Here is a 24,596-nt window from a genome sequence, read left to right as displayed (position 1 = left end):
TTGTTGAGGCCCTATGACTGTTAACAAAACAGCTCTCTTTTTGGCTTCTATCGTCACGTCGTTAGCTTCAAGGTAAAGCTTAACCTATCTAGATAATCATGAATGGTTTCTTCATTCGAATTAAATTTTTTTATCTGGCCATACAGCGCCATTATCCTGCAAATACTTAGCCAATATGCTCTAGCAAGCTTCTTCTTAAGTAAGCATGTGCTCTTTTTTAGTGGATGATCCCATCCTCGTCGCACAATGTAGTAGATTTGTACTTCGATAGGTAACACAACAGACGAGGAAGCCATGTTCTATGCACACCACATTTTATTCTGAATCGGAAACAGGAAGCACATGCAAGGGACATCACTCAAAACATTATAAAATATAAGACTAATACAAGAAGAGTGAGTTCCCTTGAATTCACAAAGCTCAATATATTACAAATGTTATGGAAGGATTCTCGTCAACTGATTCGCCTCCATTACTTTCCCTTTTTAATTGGTTTATCTTGGTTATCTTTTCTAGATAGGATAGTATGTCAGTCTTTAACTTTTGCTGTCTTGTCTAGGCCTGTGCAGTTTGACAGTCTGGAGGATGAAACAGAAGGAAGACTGGATCAACGAGACCAGTGGATGAGTGATCAGGTTTAGATTGATTTACTCCATGTCTTTCATACTTGTTCAGTGTATTGAGTGATCAGGTTTAGATTGATTTACTCCATGTCTTTCCTACTTGTTCAGTGTATTATTAAGTTCTTTATTCATTTTTTTATTCTTTTGTGTTGTGACAATGTTGCGTGATGCACTGCCTTTTTAAATCTAAATGTAATTTTTAAAATCAGTTTCCCTTTTGTCAGATGTTGTTTTAAACAATTTCCTTTTTGCCGCATTAGATGAGGAGAGAGATGGAAGAGAACAGGAGGATGGGAGAAAAAAGAGAAGAGGAAACTGAAGAAGAAAGACAGAGAAAAAAGTATGAAGAAGCTAGAAGACAAGAAGAAATGTTAGAGAGAATGAAAAGAGAAGAAGAAGAAAGAAAAAGAGAAGAAAAAGAAAGAAAAAGTGAAGAAGATAAAAGAAAAAGAGAAGAAAAAGAAAGAAAAAGAGAAGAAGAAGAAAGAAAAAGAGAAGAAGAAGAAAGAAAAAGAGAAGAAGAAGAAAGAAAAAGAGAAGAAGAAAGAAAAAGAGAAGAAAAAGAAAGAAAAAGAGAAGAAGATAAAAGAAAAAGAGAGCTTGAAGAAGAGGAAAGAAGGAAACATAATGAAGAGGCAGATAGAAGAAGAAAAGAAGAGGAAATAAAAAGAGATGAAGAAAAACTAAGAAAAGAAGAGGAAAATAGGAAAAATGAAGAAGAAAAAAGAAGGAAAGAAGAAAACAGAAGAAAACAAGAAGATGATGAAAGGAAACAAAAAGAAGACTTAAAGTTGGATGAAAGGGAAAATAAAATGGAACCAAAAAAAGTTAGTTTTAAACTTTAATTGACCCTACAAAAAACAACTTTGTCTACCTCATGCGTTTGGTACCCACTTACTCTTCAGGTACACATTTACAAAAAATCAATACACTACACACCACTTTGTACACATAATATACACCTATATCTGTAGACCACACACCTACCACATATACAACCTGCAACATATGACATACTATCAAAATATGTAATCTGTATTTGTCCCACTTAGTTTTTGACCTATCTGAATTTGAGATCTGTCTGTAGTTGGTTGCCCTAATCACTGCTTTATATTTTACTCATAACCAATTATTTTATTATCATTAATGTTGTGTTTTTACTTTCTCATATATACGAAGTATAGAGAAAGTATTGTAATCGTGCACAAAAATCACTAGAAATTTTAACAATTTTCACCTTATTACACCTCAGTCCTTCATCACATCCAAAGTATAGAGGACTTATTTTAATCGGGCAAAAATTATCAATCCAGATTTATCAAAATTAACAGGTTTTATGCGTAATCCAGTCTAAAAAAATGGGCTTTGCAATTCTGTCTGTATGTCTGTGTGTCTGTCTGTGTACCGTTACAGCTAGGTTGATGAAATTTCATATATAAGTATTTTATCAAAATGGTAGATCCTGATCAACTTTTGAGCGATTTCCGATAATCGGAAGTGGTACTTTTTCTACTTTGAATTTTTCAAAAGCCTATAACATGAGTACTATTTCAGATAGATAAATGAAATTTTACATGTAAGTAAAAGATCTAATTCTCTACCTTCAATTAATTAAATTTTGAGTAATTTCCGTTGGCCGGAAGTAGTAATTTACGCTACTTCCGATTTTTCAAAAAACTAATGTAAATTTTTAAAGGACTAATAATATTGCGCACTATTATGCACTTTTTTATTTGGCGTTCACTTGGTATGCAATTCTTTTGTCTACCAGATTTTATTCTATTTTTAAAACTTTAAGTATTTAAAATGGATAAAAAAATCATGTCTATAGCCCGAGTTCCCATCCCCTGTTATTTTATATAAGAATATTCGAGAAAGTTTAGGGGAGATCACTCCCGGTTTATTTGCTATTGATTTCTAGATGCTTACATAATGTTTAATAAAAAAATTCAAATTGATGTTTGGAGATGCGGTCTAGATCAAGAATAGCGGCCATCATAGAAATTATGAGATCAATTGTAGTGGCCAACATAAGATTAATTGTAATGGCCAACATAAGATCAATTGTAGTGGCCAGATTAATTGTAGTGGCCAGATCAATTGTAGTTGCCAGATTAATTGTAGTGGCCAGATCAATTGTAGTGGCCAGATTAATTGTAGTGGCCAGATCAATTGTAGTGGCCAACATAAGATCAATTGTAGTGGCCAGATTAATTGTAGTGGCCAGATCAATTGTAGTGGCCATATAAGATCAGGTGTAGTGGCCAACATAAGATCAATTGTAGTGGCCAGATTAATTGTAGTGGCCAGATTAATTGTAGTGGCCAGATCAATTGTAGTTGCCAGATTAATTGTAGTGGCCAGATCAATTGTAGTGGCCAGATTAATTGTAGTGGCCAGATCAATTGTAGTGGCCAACATAAGATCAATTGTAGTGGCCAGATTAATTGTAGTGGCCAGATCAATTGTAGTGGCCATATAAGATCAGGTGTAGTGGCCAACATAAGATCAATTGTAGTGGCCAGATTAATTGTAGTGGCCAGATTAATTGTAGTGGCCAGATCAATTGTAGTGGCCAGATCAATTGTAGTGGCCAGATCAATTGTAGTGGCCAGATTAATTGTAGTGGCCAGATCAATTGTAGTGGCCAGATTAATTGTAGTGGCCAGATTAATTGTAGTGGCCAGATCAATTGTAGTGGCCATATAAGATCAGGTGTAGTGGCCAACATAAGATCAATTGTAGTGGCCAGATTAATTGTAGTGGCCAGATTAATTGTAGTGGCCATATAAGATCAGTTGTAGTGGCCAACATAAAAACTATGATATTGATTGTGTATAGCAGAGCCAACCAACAGCCCCCACCCCATCCCTCTTAAACTCCCATTAAACTTTGGATTTCTTGAATGTTTAGTTTTAAAGCTAAGTATCTTCTGCATGTTAGAAAATGTAGTCATAGTCCTTTGTTTGCATATATTAACAAACCGATTTATTGCCTTAAAAAATTTGGTTAAAAACACTTTTTTTTATTGGTATTTTTTGTTTCATTTAAACTAATGGTTATTTTTTTTTTTTTGGCTTACAAAAAAAAACTACGTCTTAGAAGTCCCTGTTTTTTTTTCATTTTTGTTCTTTTTCCTCATTCTTAACTCTAGTATTGGAAGGGATCCCCTCCAACACAATTAAGTATATGTGTCAACTGGTTATGCGCCATTGAGGCCATTGACTCCGATTTCAGCCTGCTTTTCTTTTGTCCAAACAAGAACAAACTACAAGGCAGAAATTGTTTGACTCTGGAGTTGTCTCTTCTAGGAGAGTGGCTGTCCGCAGCTAACGAGCCTCATCTGCCTGGGGAATCAAACTTTTTAGCGACCTCTCCATTCAACATTTGCCTGACTTGGACGGCTATTTTTGCTAAGAAGCTTGACACACTTTTATTAAGCACTGTAAGATTACTCAATACCCTTTGGCAAAAAGCCCTTTAGCTTCTTCTTGCTGAAAAATTGAGTGATTGTACCCCATTTGCATAATTGTTTATTTTTGTTACCTAATGCGTCAAACTTTTTATTAACGTCTAAAAAAAAGTTTGTAATATACATTCATTTTAAAAAGAATCTTTTTTCTACATATTTCAAAATTCTCCGCATATTGCAGATCATCTAGAGAAATATACACCTGCTCAAACTATAAACTAAGTTGAGTTTTAGTAGCATAGAGGTTGATCTATTTCATATTAATAATCATTTGGGTTACTACACAATCCAATGACCATTCATTGATGATCTTAATCCATCTGGAAAAAAATATCAATTCTGATCAATGTGACAAAGAGTTGAAGGGGTGGGGGGGGGGGGCGAGGAAGTAAAACTTTTAATCTATGTAAGGTAAACATGTAGAGCAATGAAATAGCAATCGTTGCATGCAGTATTTTTTAAAGTCACATCTTACTTTGGAGATTAAACAATTTAATTGTAGACTTTTTTTGTTTATTGAAAGTCTTTACAGTGTAAATCAGTTGCAATTTTGATATCTATATATATAATCCTCTTCTGGGAGACGCTAGAAAACAAGCTGTAAGCGCGCCTTGCAGTCTCCTCTCTTCTTCAGTAGGCATAAATCATCCTCCCCCACCCCCACAAGGTCTGGTGAGCTGTGGTTCACGCTAAATGTTAACAATCATAGAGCAGGGTTTAGTGACTCCTATTAGGGGCAGATAATTTAGTTTAAAACTATTTTAAACTTAGGGAAGGTAATTAAGAGGAGGCTGCTTTCACGGGGGGGGGGGGGGGGTAGGGTAGGGGTTAGGGGAAATGAGGATGGAGGGGGATTATCGTCCTTAACGACTAACTGATAGTATTTTAAAGCAAATATTTTCAGTGGCAGCATTGGTACTGTCGAATTCACAAATTATGAATTACTGAAAAGTAGAAAATAAAACAACTAAATAGCGGCGTATGATACGCCGCAAGTCAGCTCGTATTGATTAATTCATAATTGTTAAAGTAATAATAGCAAAGAAAAAAGTCTACTGCAACCTGATTACAATTTGATGATGAAACACTATGGCTACTCAGTGTGCTTTATAAAATTTTTCTTTATAAACATATTTTTTATAAACATGTTCTTTATAATCTGACTTATATACACTTTCAAAAATAGAATTCAATATTTCAAAATTTGTTTGGCTTAGTCTAGTGTTGATGCTTGTTGCATCATTATATGTGCTTCATTTTCCATTGGCTTTTCTACCCAATGTTTTCTTCAGTGAACCAGGTTCACACTTTTCTACCCACTGTTTTCTTCAGTGAACCAGGTTAACACTTTTCTACCCACTGTTTTCTTCAGTGAACCAGGTTAACACTTTTCTACCCACTGTTTTCTTCAGTGAACCAGGTTAACACTTTTCTACCCAATGTTTTCTTCAGTGAACCAGGTTAACACTTTTCTACCCACTGTTTTCTTCAGTGAACCAGGTTAACACTTTTCTACCCAATGTTTTCTTCAGTGAACCAGGTTCACACTTTTCTACCCAATGTTTTCTTCAGTGAACCAGGTTCACACTTTTCTACCCAATGTTTTCTTCAGTGAACCAGGTTCACACTTTTCTACCAGATAGATTATGCTCAACTTAATTACTTAGCAATGTTTTTTTTTTCATTTTAGGATTTGACAACCTCATCACCAACAGTCAGAGATACAGAGTCAGCAAAACAAAAACGTAGAAATGAAAGTAGGTCAATTTTCAGCTAATCTACAAAGGGGAAGGGATGAGAAACCAATAAAATAAGGGTTATCAAGGTCATATAAAGGTCCAGAAGGTCATATAAATAAAGGTCCAGAAGATCGTATATTTGTTTAGAATTTTGGCTTCTACTGCTTCCCCATTTACTCCACTGCCCCCTCCCCCATGTACTACTCTACTCCCCCTCCCCTAAAGACTCCATTCCTCCCCCTCCCCATTTACTCCACTGCTCCCCCTCCCCATTTACTCCAAGGTCAGTGCACATTTCTGTCACTTTTTCAAGGTCAGTGCTCCTGTCTGCCATTTTGGAAGTTGAATGCAGAGAACCAGCCTTGTTGTAGTGCTGTTGTTTAAGGGAGTGATGATGTGGTTAAAATAAATTTCTCAGAGAACCAGCCTTGTTGTAGTGCTGTTGTTTAAGGGAGTGATGATGTGGTTAAAATAAATTTCTCAGAGAACCAGCCTTGTTGTAGTGCTGTTGTTTAAGGGAGTGATGATGTGGTTAAAATAAATTTCTCAGAGAACCAGCTGCTGAAAGACATTGAGGAGGCCAGGGTGTCCCGACAGGAGCAGGAGCGGGAGAGGGAGGAGCTGGTGAAGAAAGCCAAACAGCTGCAGCACAAGACAACCAACAGGAGAAATGAAGGTAGATACGACTACATTCTCTCTTCATAACTCCCACAACTACATTCTATGGCACTACATTGCAACATCTTTCAAATTATTTGATTCTCATTATGATGACAATAATGGATGACACCTAAGATTAACACACACAAATATTTTGATCCATATTTATCTTTATGTGAGGAAAAATAAACCACAATATTTTGAAATATCAGAAAAAACGCAGTAATAATTTCTAAAACTGAATGCTATTTATAGGATCCCAACACTAAAAATAATAGCCATGAATTAATAAATTGCTTATGGCAAAATGATAGACAAATATTTTGCTGTAAGGTGTAAAATGATAGACAAATATTTGACCACTGCCTCAGTGGCCTTGTTGGTGGGGTCACCCACTGAGGTCAGGTGGAGGTCATCCAGTTGTGAAAAGTTTGAAAGTCTGGTAGAAGTAATTTTTTTTTTTTTTTAGAAATTGGAAACTGTTAAGTACCACATTCGGTCACTGTAAATCACTCAAAATTTGCTTAATCACAAGAATAAGATCTTATAACTATGTATAAAATTTGACGTAAACAAAAAAATAAGATCTTATAACTGTATAAAATTAGGTCCACCCAAGTTAAAAGGCTCTCATGAAGTCAAGCACCACTTTGGGTTATTGGTGGTCACTCAAAAATTGAAAGTAACCAAAGTAAAAGATCTTATCCTTGTACATGAAATCTCATCTACCTAACTGAAACAGTACTCAAGTTATCAAAATCACACAGACATAAAGTACAACTTTCAATACTGGAAATCATTCAAAAGTTGATAGAAACCTGTGCATACAATGTTATACTTAAATTTGGAATTTCGTCCACCTAATTGAAATGGTAGGCTACTCAAGTTATAGGCTTTTGAGAAACTGGAAGTAGATTTAAGTACAATGTCCGGTTCCCAGAAATATCGCAAACGTTGATAGAAAACTACAAATTTGATCTTATCCTCCTTACCTGCCCAGGACAGTCACCAGTTGTTTTTAAAATGCTATTCAGCTTTTGTGATTCCAAAATAACAATTATTCTTATCCTTAGAATTTAATTTATGAATTATTCTTTTTTAGATTTTCAACAATGAATATTTTTTTAATGTTTTGGCCTAATATTTTAATTTAATTTGTTTATTTATCATTCAATAAATAAATACAACGAATATTTTTTAATGTTTTGGCCTAATATTTTAATTTAATTTGTTTATTTATCATTCAATAAATAAATACAACGAATATTTTTTAATGTTTTGGCCTAATATTTTAATTTAATTTGTTTATTTATCATTCGACTATTTTTTTATGTTTTGGCCTAATATTTTAATTTAATTTGTTTATTTATCATTCGACTATTTTTTAATGTTTTGGCCTAATATTTTAATTTAATTTGTTTATTTATCATTCAATAAATAAATACAACGAATATTTTTTAATGTTTTGGCCTAATATTTTAATTTAATTTGTTTATTTATCATTCGACTATTTTTTAATGTTTTGGCCTAATATTTTAATTTAATTTGTTTATTTATCATTCGACTATTTTTTAATGTTTTGGCCTAATATTTTAATTTAATTTGTTTATTTGTCATTCGACTATTTTTTAATGTTTTGGCCTAATATTTTAATTTAATTTGTTTATTTATCATTCGACTATTTTTTAATGTTTTGGCCTAATATTTTAATTTAATTTGTTTATTTATCATTCGACTATTTTTTAATGTTTTGGCCTAATATTTTAATTTAATTTGTTTATTTATCATTCGACTACAATAAATCTAGCTCGAGATATGTGGAAAAAAAAATATTTTGAAGAGAAAAAGAAAACGGCGCCATTAGAAGAAAACAGCAATCGTCTGCACCAGGAGCTGGAGGCCCTGCACAGGAAGTTGATGAACACGCTGGAGGGACCCAAGGACAAGAACCCTAAAATCATTGATGCCCAACCCTCTCCTAAGGTTGTTGAGCCCAGTTTTAGTGTTCAAACATTCTTGCTGTAAATCTTCAACATCATTATCTTTACCATCAACCACACTTCAACCATTACTGTCACAACCACCAACACAACCACAGACACCTTTACAACAGAGCTAAAGATTCCTTATCATAGGTGAGCTAAAGATTCAATCTTAAAAACCTTTAGCTCCATTTTTTAGGGTGAATCTGTGCTTATATTGAGCTCTTCTTTCTACCTGTCTTTGTGCCGAGGCATGTGTCCCCCCCCCCCCCCCCACCACCCTTTTGCTATTTCATTCTACCCTAAACTAAAAGAAGCAGGTCATTGACAATTTTTTCCCCCCAAAACTTTCAGAACGGCCAGGTAACTAATACTAAAATGTTTCGTTGTTCTGTGCCTTCTTCTGTTTCTTTGAAAAGTATTTTAAAAGTAACATCACAAAATGTGAAATGTATTTTTGTTGTTTTATTGAGTGACTTCTGTTGTGCCACCTTCTACATTTCAATGTTTTCATTTCACACTGGTCAACTTTTTGGTCATTTCACACTGGTCAACTTTTTGGTCATTTCACACTGGTCAACTTTTTGGTCATTTCACACTGGTCAACTTTTTGGTCATTTCACACTGGTCAACTTTTTTTTCATTTCACACTGGTCAACTTTTTGGTCATTTCACACTGGTCAACTTTTTGATCATTTAACACTGGTCAACTTTTTGGTCATTTCACACTGGTCAACTTTTTGATCATTTCACACTGGTCAACTTTTTGGTCATTTCACACTGGTCAACTTTTTGATCATTTCACACTGGTCAACTTTTTGATCATTTAACACTGGTCAACTTTTTGGTCATTTCACACTGGTCAACTTTTTGGTCATTTCACACTGGTCAACTTTTTGATCATTTAACACTGGTCAACTTTTTGGTCATTTCCCACTGGTCAGTTTTTTGGTTTCTCTAATTTCTCTTATTATTTAAATCTGAAATTCCTGACAAGCTTTAGAATTTCTAACACAAATCAACTTGAATTTTTTTCAATTGGCGTTTGATATCTTTATGTGTTAGACAGTTTGGCTTTTTTTTTGGACTGCTAATGCCACTTGAGCTACTTCAAAAACCTTTTGTCAATTTTATTTGATAGTAGAGGAGAAGTTGTTTACTTTAACAAAAAAGCTTTCAAATAAACAATAGTAAAATGCAGGTAAAATCAGGAAATGTTAGAGGAGACAAATCAAATAGTAAAAACAGACATGGTATAAAGGAAAGCTAATCATTCAGTTAATCAAATGCAGTTACAACAGTTCATTTGTTTGTATGTGTGAGTGTAAAGTTTTAAGAAAAATATCAACATCTAATTTTGTGTTACAACATTTAATTTTGTGTTCCAGAACAATTATGTCATCCAGTGCACAAAGCTCCAACATGAAATAGAAGACTTGCAGAGACGTGTTGAAAATGCAAGAATGAAGCTAACAGCAGAAATGAAGGTAAACAACAGTTTATTATTTAAGCCGCAAAGCTTTCACTGGAACTAAGTTTTCATGTGCATTTGCCTAATGTCCTCATGTTTTGCCTAATTTCCTCATGTTTTGCCTGATGTCCTCATGTTTTGCTTTTGGTGCTTTCATTACCAAACACTTCTGACCACTTTGGACATTTAAATTTAGGCAGATAATTTTTAAAGACTTGAGTTAACATTTCTAAATTTTGCATTAAATAGTCGAGTTTTATCAACTTCGCTAGGTTCAGAGCATACACTATTAGATGATTAAAATTTGATTTTAAACTTTGTGACAACAATTTTTAAATCTATCACATAGTTTAGTAATTTCACAGTCAGTGTTGTGTAGTTGTGTAAATCAACATAATCTAAGCACTCTTAACTCTATCAATGTATTAGATCACTAGTAAGTTAAAAATGTTCACTAATGCTTTGTTTTGTCATTGTGTGTACTTTAATTTTTTTTTTGTAAGATCCTTCAACTATGTATCAGCTTCTGCTTTTAAAGTCTTAGTGTGATGTTACATGTTAGTTCAACCAAACTATTCCACAAGAAAAGCTTAAAATGTACTATAGGAAATGCTTAAAACTAAGATCTAGTGGAGATTTAAAAGTTAGATCAAATTATTCCACAGGACAAATTTAAAATCTAGTTTAGATTTAAAAGTTAAACCAAACTATTCCACAGGAAATGCTTAAAAAGTAGTTGAGATTTTAAGTGTCGACTAATTTCTCTATGACTAGGAAGGTTATTTACAATGAATTGTGTGATACCAATGGCAGTTTGTTTTGTTTCTCTGCCAGGTAAACATTTTTATAAAAGTTGAGAGGCCTCCTGCCTTGCCTGAAACCCTGTCTAGAGGTACAGTTTAGCCAACTGATGCTAGTTTTATCAAAACTTCTTCCCATTTTCTGCTCATATTTATTGTCAATTAATGAATCTTAGCTCTAGGCTAACCATGTTCCGAGTCCATTCCAATCATACAGTTACATAAATTAATAAAATGTTGCATCTATTCCCGTCTAATGTCTATAAGTGTGTGTGTATCAGTCTAATGTCTATAAGCGTGTGTGTGTATATATTTTTAAAGATCTATTTCCCTGTGGACTACGTATTTTGTACTGATCATTACATGTCTGTGAAAGCTGCAGTTGGTGTCACCCCCTCCCATTTTGCCTAATGGCATTAATTCGTGCACATGTTATATTAATCCACTATTAATTCAAGTGGAAAAACGAACATTATGGGGTGTCACCCTAACCATGCTCATTGATTGACTTATCAGTTATTGAAAATATTCAACACAATTTTGTACTTGGATTCACCCCCCCCCCCAGGTGATAACTTTAAACTGTGTACTTAACAGTAATGATGTTCTCCTACATTGAGTTAATAAAACAACTAGAAGTAGCATTCTTGTCTTTACATCATGGTGTGTTGTCCCTCCCCCCCCCCCCCATTTTCACAGGATTATTTATCTATTTCACTTTAATCAACCATTCATTGAACTGGCAAAAATATTTTCGATTTTTTGCCTTGGCATCATCCCCTAAATGGTGTCATCCGGAGTGGTCCATACCCCTTGCGACACCTCTTTGTATGTCTACAACACAATATATGTGTGATTTCCTTGATACAATACAGTAAGATATATTAGGTTTCTCCTTTGTTTGATAGAAAATGTCATCATTTGTTTCATTTAAACTAATCAATAATTTTTTTAAAACAAATAGAAAATGTCATTATTTGTTTCATTTAAACTAATCAATAATTTTTTAAAACAAATTGTTAATTTTTTAAAAACAATAGCTTAACTAGACTTCTTCATTCATACAATAAAATTTTACATCGGTCACAATTGTCTTATAATACTTAGATACTATTCTTGCTATCACCAATGTAGAAATGTCCAAAGACAATTTTGCTGGTTCTGATTTGGCTTGTGTATTACTGTATCAACTATTTTTTTGCTGCAAGTTTGAACTGTTGATGTTATTGCACTGAATTTTGCCCATACCCTCATGCACTGTGTATCTGCTTACTGTTCATTTCTGTATACATGCTGCAGTACATGTATATTTTAAGCAGTATCAATTAATTTACAAAGGCAGAACTTAATTAATTCACTTTCTGTTAATAAGCACCTTGATGTGCCAAATAAATTTTGAAGAAAACACCTATTTTATTTACATGACTTATATAATTGCTATAAAAAATAAAAAACTTTACTGCTTACAATATGTTTTTAAAAATTGACTTATTACATTCTAGTCAATTTATAAAAATGGTTCATATATTTTCAGCATGACATATTTAATTTACTTAATGCTTATCTACATATTGCCATGTAAACTTTTTAAAAATTCAGCATCTGATTGTTTAATACTATTCACTAATTTGGCTGTGTAACATAAGGAAATATGTGAGGACTTTGCCTGTTTTTAATGTTTGTATTACCTGCATGTAACGTTTGTATCACCTCCTGAATGTTATCACCTGCTTGTGCTGGTATCAAATTGCTCCATAACTGACATCTAATCTTTTCTCATGTTTTTGGGGTTCAACTAAAGAATGACTAACTCAACTAACTGATCATTGAATTTAAAAAACACAATTGAAAAAACAAAACCGACAGAGATTGTACATTTTATTTTAAAAAAAAAAAAACAACAACCAAAAGTGAACATAAAAATGTTTACACTAAGTGTAAAATGAAGTCATAATTCTGGTGGGGGGGGGTCTTTCTGATTATTTGTGATAAAAGAAAAGTGTGTTTGTTAGATGGGGGGGGGGGGTTGTTGTTAGAATGTGTGGTATCACATACTCGCATTGAAGAGTTTTTTAGAAATAAAAAAGAACATTTTTAATGTTTACTGGTTTTAGTTTATATTTTAAACTTGATTATTTAGTGATTTCAGTTTATATTTTAAACTTAATGTTGAGTGACTTCAGTTTATATTTTAAACACAATGTTTAGTAATTTCTGTTTATATTTTAAACTTAATGTTTAGTGATTTCAGCTTATATTTTAAACTTGATTTTTAGTTATTTCAGTATATATTTTACCCCCCCCCCCCCCCCCCCCCCCCCACCCAACTTCCATTTTTATAACTAGGCAAAAAACTTTTCTTAAATTCAATACCAAACAAGTATACTAGCGTTGATATAGCACAAAATAAAACTCACAAAATTTTCAAATTTACCAAGAATTTTACTAGATTCACCCCTAATTTATAACATAATTACAATAAATATAATGTAATTATTAAGAAAATGTAAAAAAGAAACTGTTAGATGTCAGGGTAGTGGAATAAAAACTAACCAGCACTGGACACCTTGATATCAAAAAATTCAGTTTTCAAAAATAAGAGCTAAATGTTAAAGCTATAAAAAAATTTATGCTTAAAATTTTTAAAAAAATTTGTTGATTATCAAAATATCAAAATCAAATTTATCATAAATTTCAACTTAGTAATATATAATAATAACATTTTTCGGGCAAACAGCTTTCAGGCAATGGCTTTTGGGGATTAGTACATTCTGGCATTTGTCCATTCAGGAAAACAGCTTTTGGGCAAGTGTCCTTCGGTTTCCCATATATGTGCATACAAACATAAATAAATACACACATGAACACTCACATAATTATAGACACATCCAGTTATAGATATACATATATATATATATATATATATATATATATATATATATATATATATATATAAGCTGTACTGGCCAGGCCCTGGAATTAGAGATTAACTAAATGTCAAGGACTGTGCTAAAAAATATATGCAAACATAAACTTAAATGCAGCATACATAAACACAAAAATTAACTCAAACAATAACCCAAATGGAAATGTAAAAGCTAACGACGCAATCATTAACTTTAATGCAAAAAATAAATGCAACCACAATGTTGGACATTTAGGAACAACTTCAAAACTATTATTGATAAAAACAATAACTAGTAAACCGTACATTTAGAGCAGGGGTCTCCAAACTACGGCCCGCGGGCCGCATCCGGCCCACGGAGATCTTTTTGTCCACAGAAAAAAACGTTTGATGGTGATGGCTGAGGAATTTTTGCCCAGAAAAACCAAAGACATGCCTGGAAGAAACTGGCCCCCGAAGTGAAATTTGATAGTTAATGCTGCCCTCGGACTGAAAAGTTTGGAGACCCCTGATTTAGAGTATAAAATAGTTTGAAGGTAGTTTTTAAAATACCCTTTTTTTTACCTACCACATTGCACTTTACCAATCCATGCAAATTCTAAAATTTTTTATCCTGATTAAGGGAAGTAATGGATCAGAAAAAGGGATGTAATTAATTTTATATAATTAATGTTATATAATATATATATATATGTAAAATGTATGTTTGTGTAATTCATGGTTATAGTAAAAAACTCAACTTAATCGCCATTTTGTAATAGTCTTAAAGTGTTCATATTTGTACTAAAATCTATATTGATGATTAAGAAAACTCAATATTGATCATTTTTAAAACACATTTTCACTTTACAACTTACCGTTTTAATTAACGTAATGTGCAAAGAACAAATTTAAACTAAATCTAAATACATACCCTTCACAAAAATTCAAATTTTGTTTGAAAAAAGTTTACAAATTACATCCCTTTTTACCAATTACACACTAAATGACTTAAAAATAATTTGAAAAAGCAGAAAAAAGGTGACAATTTGATGTTAGTAAAAAAAAAAACAATTATCTAAATAGCATGGTTTGATAAAGTGCAATGTGGTAAGTAAAACACAGGTATTTTAAAAACTACCTTTTATTTATTTTATACACAGAATGTACTTTTTATTAATTATTTTTTTTTTATCAGTAACAGTTTAGAAGCTGTTCCAAAATGTTCTCTATGTTTATTTTTATATTTGCGTTATTGTTTTCGTTTATTTTTAGTTTGTGTTACTTTTGAGTTTGTGTTTGCATTTTCATTTGTTTTTTTTTGTTTTCGTTGGTTGTGGTTAGGGTTAACTTTAGAGTTAGGATTACCATTATGTGTAATTTTCTCAAACGTCCATATTTGCATATAGACATTAAATTAAAAAGGAAATTCCTAAACCTGGGCATTGTCAGGTATATACTGCTTAATAAACACAGAAGTCATGGTCCTTTACAGGGTCTGGTCATTTCATATTTATGTATATATATATATATAAGACTAAAGTTATTTATAGAATTTTTTATATTGAATTCAATGCATCTTGAGATGAACATATCTGTGTTACATGAATGTATCTGTGTTACATGTATGTGATAGCTAGTTCAGTGGGCTCTGATTTTATTATTAATGTCGGAGTTTTTGCCCATAACTAAAGATTTGGTCCAGCAATAATTTTTTAGTTTAAAATTTTAATCTTCATCTCAGATACAGTTTTTCAAAGGATTATCACATTTTCTAGTATACTAAAAAAACTACATGAATTATGTAGCAAGTCATTCAGTTTGATGCTATTATGACTTTAGTATCATTATGTAGCAAGGCATTCAGTTTGATGCTATTATGACTTTAGTATCATTATGTAGCAAGTCATTCAGTTTGATGTTATTATGACTTGAGGTTCATTATGTAGCAAGGCATTCAGTCATGTTATTATGACTTGAGGTTCATTATGTAGCAAGGCATTCAGTCATGTTATTATGACTTGAGGTTCATTATGTCAGCAATAAACTCAACTAAAACATGGTGGGAAGATAAAAAATACTTCAAATAGATCAAATTGCACCTTTATGAGAAAATATTTTTTCAAACAAAATCTTTCATGGTATAAATGGCCCACAAAGACAATATACGTTTCTATAAATACATACACAAAATATATCTGTCCACATAGAAGGTGTTTTCACTGTGAAACTGTAAAGGTTATCTCCCCTGCTTCAACAGCTACGAGTACAAGCCCAGGTGGAGATGAAAGCCGTCAGGTCTGAGGCCATGCAGAATAGAGTAGCCATTAAAACAGCACGCGGGCAGCAGCTGGAGGCTGTTCGACATTAAGCTCTCATCACAAGGCAACAGCGACATTAAGCTCTCATCACAAGGCAACAGCTTTAAATTCAGCTTTACCAAGGATTTTTTTTTTAGCAAAGGAATCTCATGTACTAGACACAAGCCATTTAAATATTGAACTCATTTGTAACTGCTATATTTTCAAACTATTGTGTATGCAACTGTAATCTTATAAAAATGTAACTGTTTTTATGGAATTTTTATTGACTGAATATTGTGAAGCAATGTCAATTTGATCTGAAATTTGTAATAATGTGAAGCAATGTCAATTTGATCTGAAATTTGTAATAATGTAAAGCAATGACAATTTGATCTGAAATTTGTAATAATGTGAAGCAATGACAATTTGATCTGAAATTTGTAATAATGTGAAGCAATGTCAATTTGTCCTGAATGGAGTAAGATGTTAGCTACAGAACCAGCAAAATGAGTCTAGCTATATTGGGTTACTCTACCCCACCATAAGTCTTAGGTGGTTTTTACTAGACCACCATGAGCTTAAGGTGGGTTACTCTACTCCCCCTTCATTGTTTCTCTTTTACAGCTTCGTAATCAAGCACAAGGAGAACTGCGTGCACTTCGAGCAGAACTGAGTGAAAGAAAACTGAATTTGGAGAAGAGTAGACAAGAACAGCTGGCCACTATTAACACCTCATACAATAGCCAACCTGAGTTCAAGGATCATTTCTTTAGAACAAGTTTGGAGAGCTTTTAATTAATGAGTCATCTCAAGTTTGGAGAGCTTTCAATTAATGAGTCATCTCAAGTTTGGAGAGCTTTTAATGAATGAGTCATCTCAAGTTTGGAGAGCTTTTAATTAATGAGTCATCTCAAGTTTGTAGAGCTTTTAATGAATGAGTCATCTGTTTCCTATTTGATTGGATATATTAAGCAGATTTTGGTTTGACCAATCAATCCAATATTTCAAACAGTGAGTTAACTGACATATCACCTCAAGAGCTTATCCCTGAAATCTGAACTCAATTCAAACCCAAAATTTTATTAAAATTTACACACATTATTAAATGAATTGATACACACATTATTAAATGAATCAATAAACAAATTATTAAATTAATCAATACACAAATTATTAAATTAATCAATACACAAATTATTAAAAGCTGACTTGAAATTACAAAATAAATGTTTTGTTTAATTTTATTGCATTTTTTTTTACTGCAACACACTATGTGTTTTACGGATTCAGTGATGAAAACAAATAATTTTACATTTTATATAGATCTATGATTAATCTTGTATAATGTAGGACTATTCAGTTGAACTTTGATTTTTTTAATAAAGTTGATCAACATGATCAGGTTCTAAAAAAACATTGACTTGTTTGAGTAAAAAATCAAGTGTTACTGGCCAAGTGAACAAAAAAACATTGACTTGTTTGAGTAAAAAATCAAGTGTTACCGGCCAAGTGAACAAAAAAACATTGACTTGTTTGAGTAAAAAATCAAGTGTTACTGGCCAAGTGAACAAAAAAACATTGACTTGTTTGAGTAAAAAATCAAGTGTTACTGGCCAAGTGAACAAAAAAACATTGACTTGTTTGAGTAAAAAATCAAGTGTTACTGGCCAAGTGAACAAAAAAACATTGACTTGTTTGAGTAAAAAATCAAGTGTTACTGGCCAAGTGAACAAAAAAACATTGACTTGTTTGAGTAAAAAATCAAGTGTTACTGGCCAAGTGAACTACAGACAGACTACAAGTACAACAGTGACATGACAAATGATCTCAGTATTCAATCAATTTTTTTAATCTTTAAATTGATTGTAGGGCCTATATACTTTTTAAATTTGTATTTACTTTTTTTTTTACACATAATAATTGTTAGATCTACTAAAATCAACTGGTTAAATAAAACAAGGCATCATAAGACTACAAAAACATATTTTTTATAAATGTAAGTAAAAAAAATTATAAATATATAATAATATAATGATGGATACCACACTAATAATCCAAACATGTGAAATAGTTTTTCAAACAGGTTTGCGACATAAAACCATTCTTTCTTAACATCATCAACCCAAAGTTGACATAACATAAACTTGACATCATCAACATAAAGTTGACATCATCAACACAAAGTTGACTTGACATCATCAACACAAAGTTGACATAACATAAAGTTGACATCATCAACACAAAGTTGACATCATCAACACAAAGTTGACATCATCAACATAAAGTTAGTTACCACTAACTTTTCTCTACTGGCTGTTGACTAGCGTGACTTCTTAAAAGTGCAGATGTCTTTCTGCCATGTGACGAAAGCTGCCTCATCATAAAAGAAACTCTTTTGTTTGCATGCACACTTCAAAAACTTGGCTCAAAGACCACACTGTTGACTTCAGACGACAGTTGTATTGTTTACAGAGAGCGGATGTCCGCTCTTTTAGGTCTCTGCCAACAATGTGAGCGGCCATCTTGCTACAAATTGGTGTTTTTATAGCCTTCCATCAATATATGAGCAATTCCCTTTGATCTAGCTTTGTCCACGTAATGTGGTAGGATGAACTCATCAATATCCCTTCGTATATTAGACTATATAGACCTACTGTCCATTGAAAATTAGTTTTAATCTACCAATTTTAATATGTTTAATGTAAGTCACAGACCTAGTCTATGTTATGATCCCTTCCTTACAATTATTATGTGTAAAAAGTAAATAAAAAGCTTCCTGACAATCAATTTTTTAAAATGTTAATAATCCTAAGTACTTTAATTATTTTGCTGTGTGAAATTTTGTCTGAGATCATTTGTCCATGAGATCATTTGTCCTGGTACATTTTGTCCTTCAGATTATATGTCATGGAACCATACAACTGTTCCATGTTTGGGACTCACAAAATATTGGAGCATGAAATCAATAGAGCTAACCTAATGTTACTGTAAACTACATTGGCATCCACGGCTGCTGTCTACAGTACCGGCGCCAGGTTATTTAGCGCCCTAGGCAAAACTTATTAAAAGCCCCCCCCCCCCCCCCGCAATTTTTTGTGTGCCCCCATATTATCAGAAGCGTAGCGACCCTTCCCGGCGCCCGGGGACAAACTTTCGATTTGCACCCCCCTCAAACTTTCAATTTGTTTTTCAAACCCATTTTGGCGCCCCCCCCCCCCTATGGACAGCGCCCTAGGCGACCGCCTTATAGGTAGCGCCGCCCCTGGCTGTGTATGAACTTTGGAGGTAGCTTGGAAATATTAGAAGGATTTGGGGTCATCCATTTATGACATCCACAAAAATTTGGGATTTTAGCCCCCCCCCCCCCCCCCCCCCCCCATTGTGGACGTCCACAAAAATTTAGTAAACCTCTCAATACATGGGACGGAGTGGTCTAGTGGTAACGCGTAAGTCTCGAGTTCGAATCCGGGCTCGTCAGTAGACCGTCCCTGAGTCCACCCAACTCTGATGGGCACCTAACTCACGTTAGGGAAAGTAAAGGCGGCTGGGCATAGTGCTGACCACACTATACTATTCCTATGCCGAGGTCACTGTTATTTGCCCTATAGACCGTCAGGTTTGAAAGGGAACTTTACTTTTTACTTTATTCAATACAGACCTGCAAAATTACTAATTCATTTACATGCAATGTGTACATTAACTAATAATGTAGTATAGGGATTTGATATTTTCAGTAACATCTATTACTAGGTCTAAATAATAATTGGGAGTTAAACTTTTCCAAGATATTCTTAATTCTACGGCATGTTAACTTATCGCGTGAATGTGATAAGACTAAAATTGTTCTTTATTGAAAGAGTGATCGCTCATGGACGCTGTGTGCCCTGCCTCTCGATTTTAAAGGCTTTCGTTACACACTCTTATTTTTTATAAAGAGTCAGAGATTGCAGGCAGTCATGCATGTTTTTTTTTTTAAATTAAAGATGCTGTAGACCGAACTTTTTACTGCCATTTGTGGCTGTCTAGCTATCAACGACTATATGGGTTCGATTAAATTCGGCTAATCAACGTGGCGCCATTTATTACATTTACTTAGCTTTACACTGCATGGGTTCCCATAACAAACCGCCTCTCCCCTTTTTTTTGTAGTCGCGCTGACCGTTAGCCCTATATACCTGACCAAGCGAGCACATTATACACGCGCTGATATTTAAATTGTTTTGAATTTTTTACTTGAAAAAAAAATTACTAGATCTACACCATCTTACATGAACGTACATTAGACTTATAAATCCTTATTTTGGTTCTCTGCTGCAGTGAGGATAAGTTCCAGATCTTAGCAAGTCTGTTGAAAGCCTGTGCTGCCATTGCTATTCTGGTGGCTATTTCTTGCCAGTGTGCCATTTGCTGAGATACAGGTTTACAGAACAAATGAGCACGTAATAGCTACACTAGTGTATTTACAGAATAAATTTGCTCTCCATTATCATCACAACCACATGAAAAAAAAATCTTCAAGATAATTTTTGCCTTTTCACATGCCCAGAATACAGATCCATCAAATGAGAATTTGAAACATAATTATAAGGAATCTATAATATAAGGCTGGTGGTAGTGTGTCAGTCAGACCGTTGATATAGATTTTGGAAACACAAATGCAAACACATCACATGGCGTGCTTTTTACTTGCAGCAGTGTCTTGTTGTTAGTATTAGAGTAAGGTTTGTTTATTTAACGACTTAAATTTATTTTATAGTAGGTAGTCCAAACTGAAATTAACTATTGATTGCAGACTTCTGGAGTATGTCATGAAAGAACTTTTAATTGTAAGGTCTATGCCACAAATTTTATAAAAATATCTCAATAAATAAAAAAGTTATGCGATTTTTAAAAAAGCAAAATTTGGTAAAAAACTGATTTTCAAAAAGTGCCATTTTTGAGAACCCATATTTTTTAAACTAAATAACATAGAAGTGTGGAAATTGGTAAAGTTGCTGCAAAGTTTGTAATATGTATGCCCAATTTTTTTCAGTCATCTAAAATGAGTCTTTCTAAGGTAAAAAAATAATTGAAAATGACAAAAATGCGTTTTGGTCACTTTTATTTTCATAAAAAAAAAAAAAAAATCAATTTTTTTTTTTTTTTTGCTTTGGAATAACTCTAAAATTATTGTGTTGGTAACATCGACGTGGAAAAATGTGTTAATTATTTTCAAAAATCACATGAGTTAAAATATTATTTTAAAAAATACCACAGTTATCTAGTGCAGGAGAAAAAGAATCAAAATTTAGTAGAGTAAATGTAATGTAATGTAGTTTAATAAAGACGTGATGCCTACAAGTGATGCAGCAGTTGATGCCACATGCTTTGGTTTCTTTTCAAACCTGATAACTGCTTTGGGGGAACAGTTTTGGGGGAACATCTTTGTACGTCTTGTTTCCCTCAACCTTGTGGAGCATCAAGAGTAAGTAATATGTTTTGGGAATTGTAGGGGGAGGGGGGAGTGGGGTCTTGGCCTTCTTCCCTTCCCTTGTAAGGAAAGTTCTGGATAGGCCACCGTAAATGTCTCCAGCTATGGAACGAACAATTGATTTAGTGATTAATAAAATATAATTAAATTTACTACTAGCCTATTGTGTAGGCCTACTATTTGTCCTATGACTATAACTGGAAACATATGAAAAAGCCTGAAAACACCTTTTTGTTAAAAGTAATTTATATTTTATATATATTTTTAAGAGTAATTCTACTGAATAAAATTTGAAATAATCGTTGTTTGTGCCACAATGGTTGAGATATCAAATGATGAAGGTACCATACTGTGGTTCTCAACATCCTATAGGACAACTTAATTGTCCTTCATTGTTACTATTATATGCATATAAAATAAATAAATAATGAGAAATACTACTAGTACTACTTACACTTACAACTAATATAGCATTTAAAACTAAGTCACAACATGTAGAATCTTAATAAATTGCACCACCATCTAAAAATTGATCTGGTATATTTTATTACGGAGACTGGCGCAGACCATTTCACATTATTTAGCAGGGGAATCAGAATCAGAGTGCACAACAGAAAATAAAAAAATTAATCACATTAGTCCTTAAAATTTAGTGTCTTTTGTTTTAAATAAATCAATAAAAATGTGTAGTTATTTTAATTATGCATTTATATTTATTTTGTGTTTCATTAATATTTTATAAGTATTTAACCTTCGTTCCGTGTAAATAATTGAGTTTGTCCACATAGTTACCAGGATTGTCTGGTGGCCATTTTGAATTTGTCGATTCATAATTTTGACGTGATAGTCCAAATAAACTGTAGTAATACGACCCTATCATTAATCCCGTTCGATAGATTTTAAAGAATTAGTAAACACTAGCATCTAATAGTTAAGTGCATCCATATTTTAAGTCCCTAGAATGTCATGAATTAAATAGCTTCACGTCTAAACACACCCTGTGTACAAGCGTAGTTCACACCAGTGTTTCTTCCAGACTTTTTTCTCCGGGGGGGCACTTGAAATCTTCGGGGGGGCGGTAAACTTTCTTCGGGGGGGCGGACACTGTTAAAAGTATATATTTTCTATATAAATTATTTAAATTTCATTTCTTTCGGGGGGGGGGGGGGGGGCGGTAAAAATTATTCGGGGGGGGGGGGGGGGGGCTTCGCCCCCCCGAAGAGATGCCTGGAAGAAACTCTGGTTCACACGCAAGAAACCGTGGACTAGTAGAGTTCAAATTTACATTAATAACGTGTACTAATTAAACCAAAGTGACATTCAAACTTAAAATTCATTTATTAAAATGGAAATGAAACGTTAAAAATGGTACTTACAACTTGTTTGAAGGCTCTAGCAAGGGTAAAATCCGTTTAGCATCATCGGTCGTCAACCTTTAAAACCGTTCGGCGAGCAACTTACTCGGGGCTGAAAGTCGACTCGAGGGTTATATGTTTATTGGGGGTACGGCTTCGCGACCGTAAATCAGAAATACTTGAATTTACAACACAAAGTAGTTATAAAACTGAACTTTACATCGGTGTAAAAATTGAAACAGAATTAGTTTGTTTCCGTGTATATATCGTCATTTAAAGTTTAAAATCTGCATTTTTTAAATGAAATAAACAAGTTATTTTTTCAATTTATACATCAAACGATAGCCTAGAATTCGATCTTTAAAATGACATTAAGATTATGCTTCTACGATGCTTCGTCGCGAAGCCGCGACCAAATAAAACAGTGTGGGGTCGATCGGTACACGCAAAACGGTGAAATTTGTTGACGTAACTGATACTTTTCAAACAAATATAAAACACATTCAAAGATGTGTTACAGATATAAAAATACCAGATTACGACAGATAAAGACTTAAACTTTATTGACATATAATTTTTATTCTTATAGGACAACTAGAAGTAGTGAAATTTTTTTTTTTGAAAACCGCAAAAAACTGACCCTAAAACGCACTTTTTCGCCAATTTGGACTACCTATTTATAGTCGCTACGGTTTTCACTCTTTCGCATAACGTAAAGAAAATATTAAATACACGCACATTGCTAAAACATAATAAAAGGATCAATGTCAAATGTCATTTTTGTTTAGATTCCTATAAAAAGTGGACATATTTTTATAATAATAGGGTCGAAAAAAATAATTAATTAAACTGTTTTGAAATTTTCCAAGGGAGGTAATTTAAAAATAAATTCAACTCTTGTTAATAAAAAAATGTGAATGCAAAGTCTCCAAGAGGGAATCATTGTCAGAATAATATAATTAGCACAATGTGAATGCAAATTCTGCAGTCGGGTAAGAGGAAATTATTGTTGGAATATTATTATTAGCATGGATTGATAAAAGGCAATCTTTTATTTATTTTATTCACTGAACGTACCGTTTGCTAATTATAATTTTTAATCAACTATTCCGCAATGGTTTTAGTCATAAAACTCTATTTTAAATTTTTAAAATTTCAAGTACTGAAATGTACATACATAAAATGTATGAATTGATAAAGTGCAATATGGTAGGTAAAACACGGATATTTTAAATACTGCCTATTATTTATTGTATACACTGAACGTACTGTTTACTAATTATTATTCTATCTTTCGGTTTGCGGACAAGCTGGGGGTTTTATAGTCGTTCGCCGAGTCAGGCGCGTCCACCGTTGCTCGGACAGGGTGCGATTTGGCGCCACGGGCTAGACTGTGAGCACTATGCGTTTATTTTTGCATTTACGTCATGTTTATGTTGTGAGTGTTGTCTTTTATGTTTGTGTGTTGCATTTGTGTTTTCGTTTGTTTGCATTGTGTTTGTTTGCATTGTATTTATGTTGTGTTTGTGTTGTTCTGTTCCCAAGTTGGTACATTTTAAAAAAGATTTACCCTGGCGGAGCACGGGGTATACAGCTAGTATTATAATAAGCAATTCATTGGGCAGATGAAGTAGAGTTCAAATGTTTCTAGACCTCACCATATGAACAGAAATAGTTTGGTTAGCACTATGCCCAGCCACCTTTACTTTATGCCAGAACAGGGAGGACTTAGGGACATCCTACAATCACAACTCCTAATTGAAATCCAAACTAGAGAGCTAAATGCTTTTCCATACGATCATGCCATTTAACAAATGGAATAATATTGAGCTTGTCA

The 24,596-nt window shown here is 33.2% G+C and overlaps 1 protein-coding gene across 6 annotated transcripts in view; it reads left to right on the top strand.

Annotated features, from left to right (window-relative positions):
* LOC131946388 (spermatogenesis-associated protein 1) overlaps positions 1-17,318 on the top strand; it is a 62,006-nt gene extending 44,688 nt beyond the window's left edge. The window contains exons 7-14 of one of the 6 annotated variants that reach the window (XM_059307121.1): positions 560-635; positions 884-1,450; positions 5,786-5,852; positions 6,385-6,510; positions 8,302-8,477; positions 9,865-9,963; positions 15,892-16,016; positions 16,047-16,700. In XM_059307121.1, coding sequence (XP_059163104.1) covers positions 560-635; positions 884-1,450; positions 5,786-5,852; positions 6,385-6,510; positions 8,302-8,477; positions 9,865-9,963; positions 15,892-16,002 — 1,222 coding nt within the window. In that variant the 3' untranslated portion in view covers positions 16,003-16,016; positions 16,047-16,700. Of the gene's footprint in view, positions 1-559; positions 636-883; positions 1,451-5,785; positions 5,853-6,384; positions 6,511-8,301; positions 8,478-9,864; positions 9,964-10,781; positions 10,840-15,891 lie in introns of all 6 variants that reach the window. The other 5 variants (XM_059307123.1, XM_059307119.1, XM_059307118.1 and 2 more) reach the window with 5 other exon arrangements.
* Positions 17,319-24,596: the final 7,278 nt, after the last annotated feature.

This window comes from Physella acuta, unplaced genomic scaffold (genome assembly GCF_028476545.2).
Source record: "Physella acuta isolate Inbredline_101_S28 unplaced genomic scaffold, ASM2847654v3 ptg000557l, whole genome shotgun sequence".
Taxonomy (NCBI): Eukaryota; Metazoa; Mollusca; class Gastropoda; family Physidae; genus Physella; species Physella acuta.
Note: the sequence above shows the minus strand (reverse complement) of the source record. Positions and strands in the feature narration are given on the sequence as shown.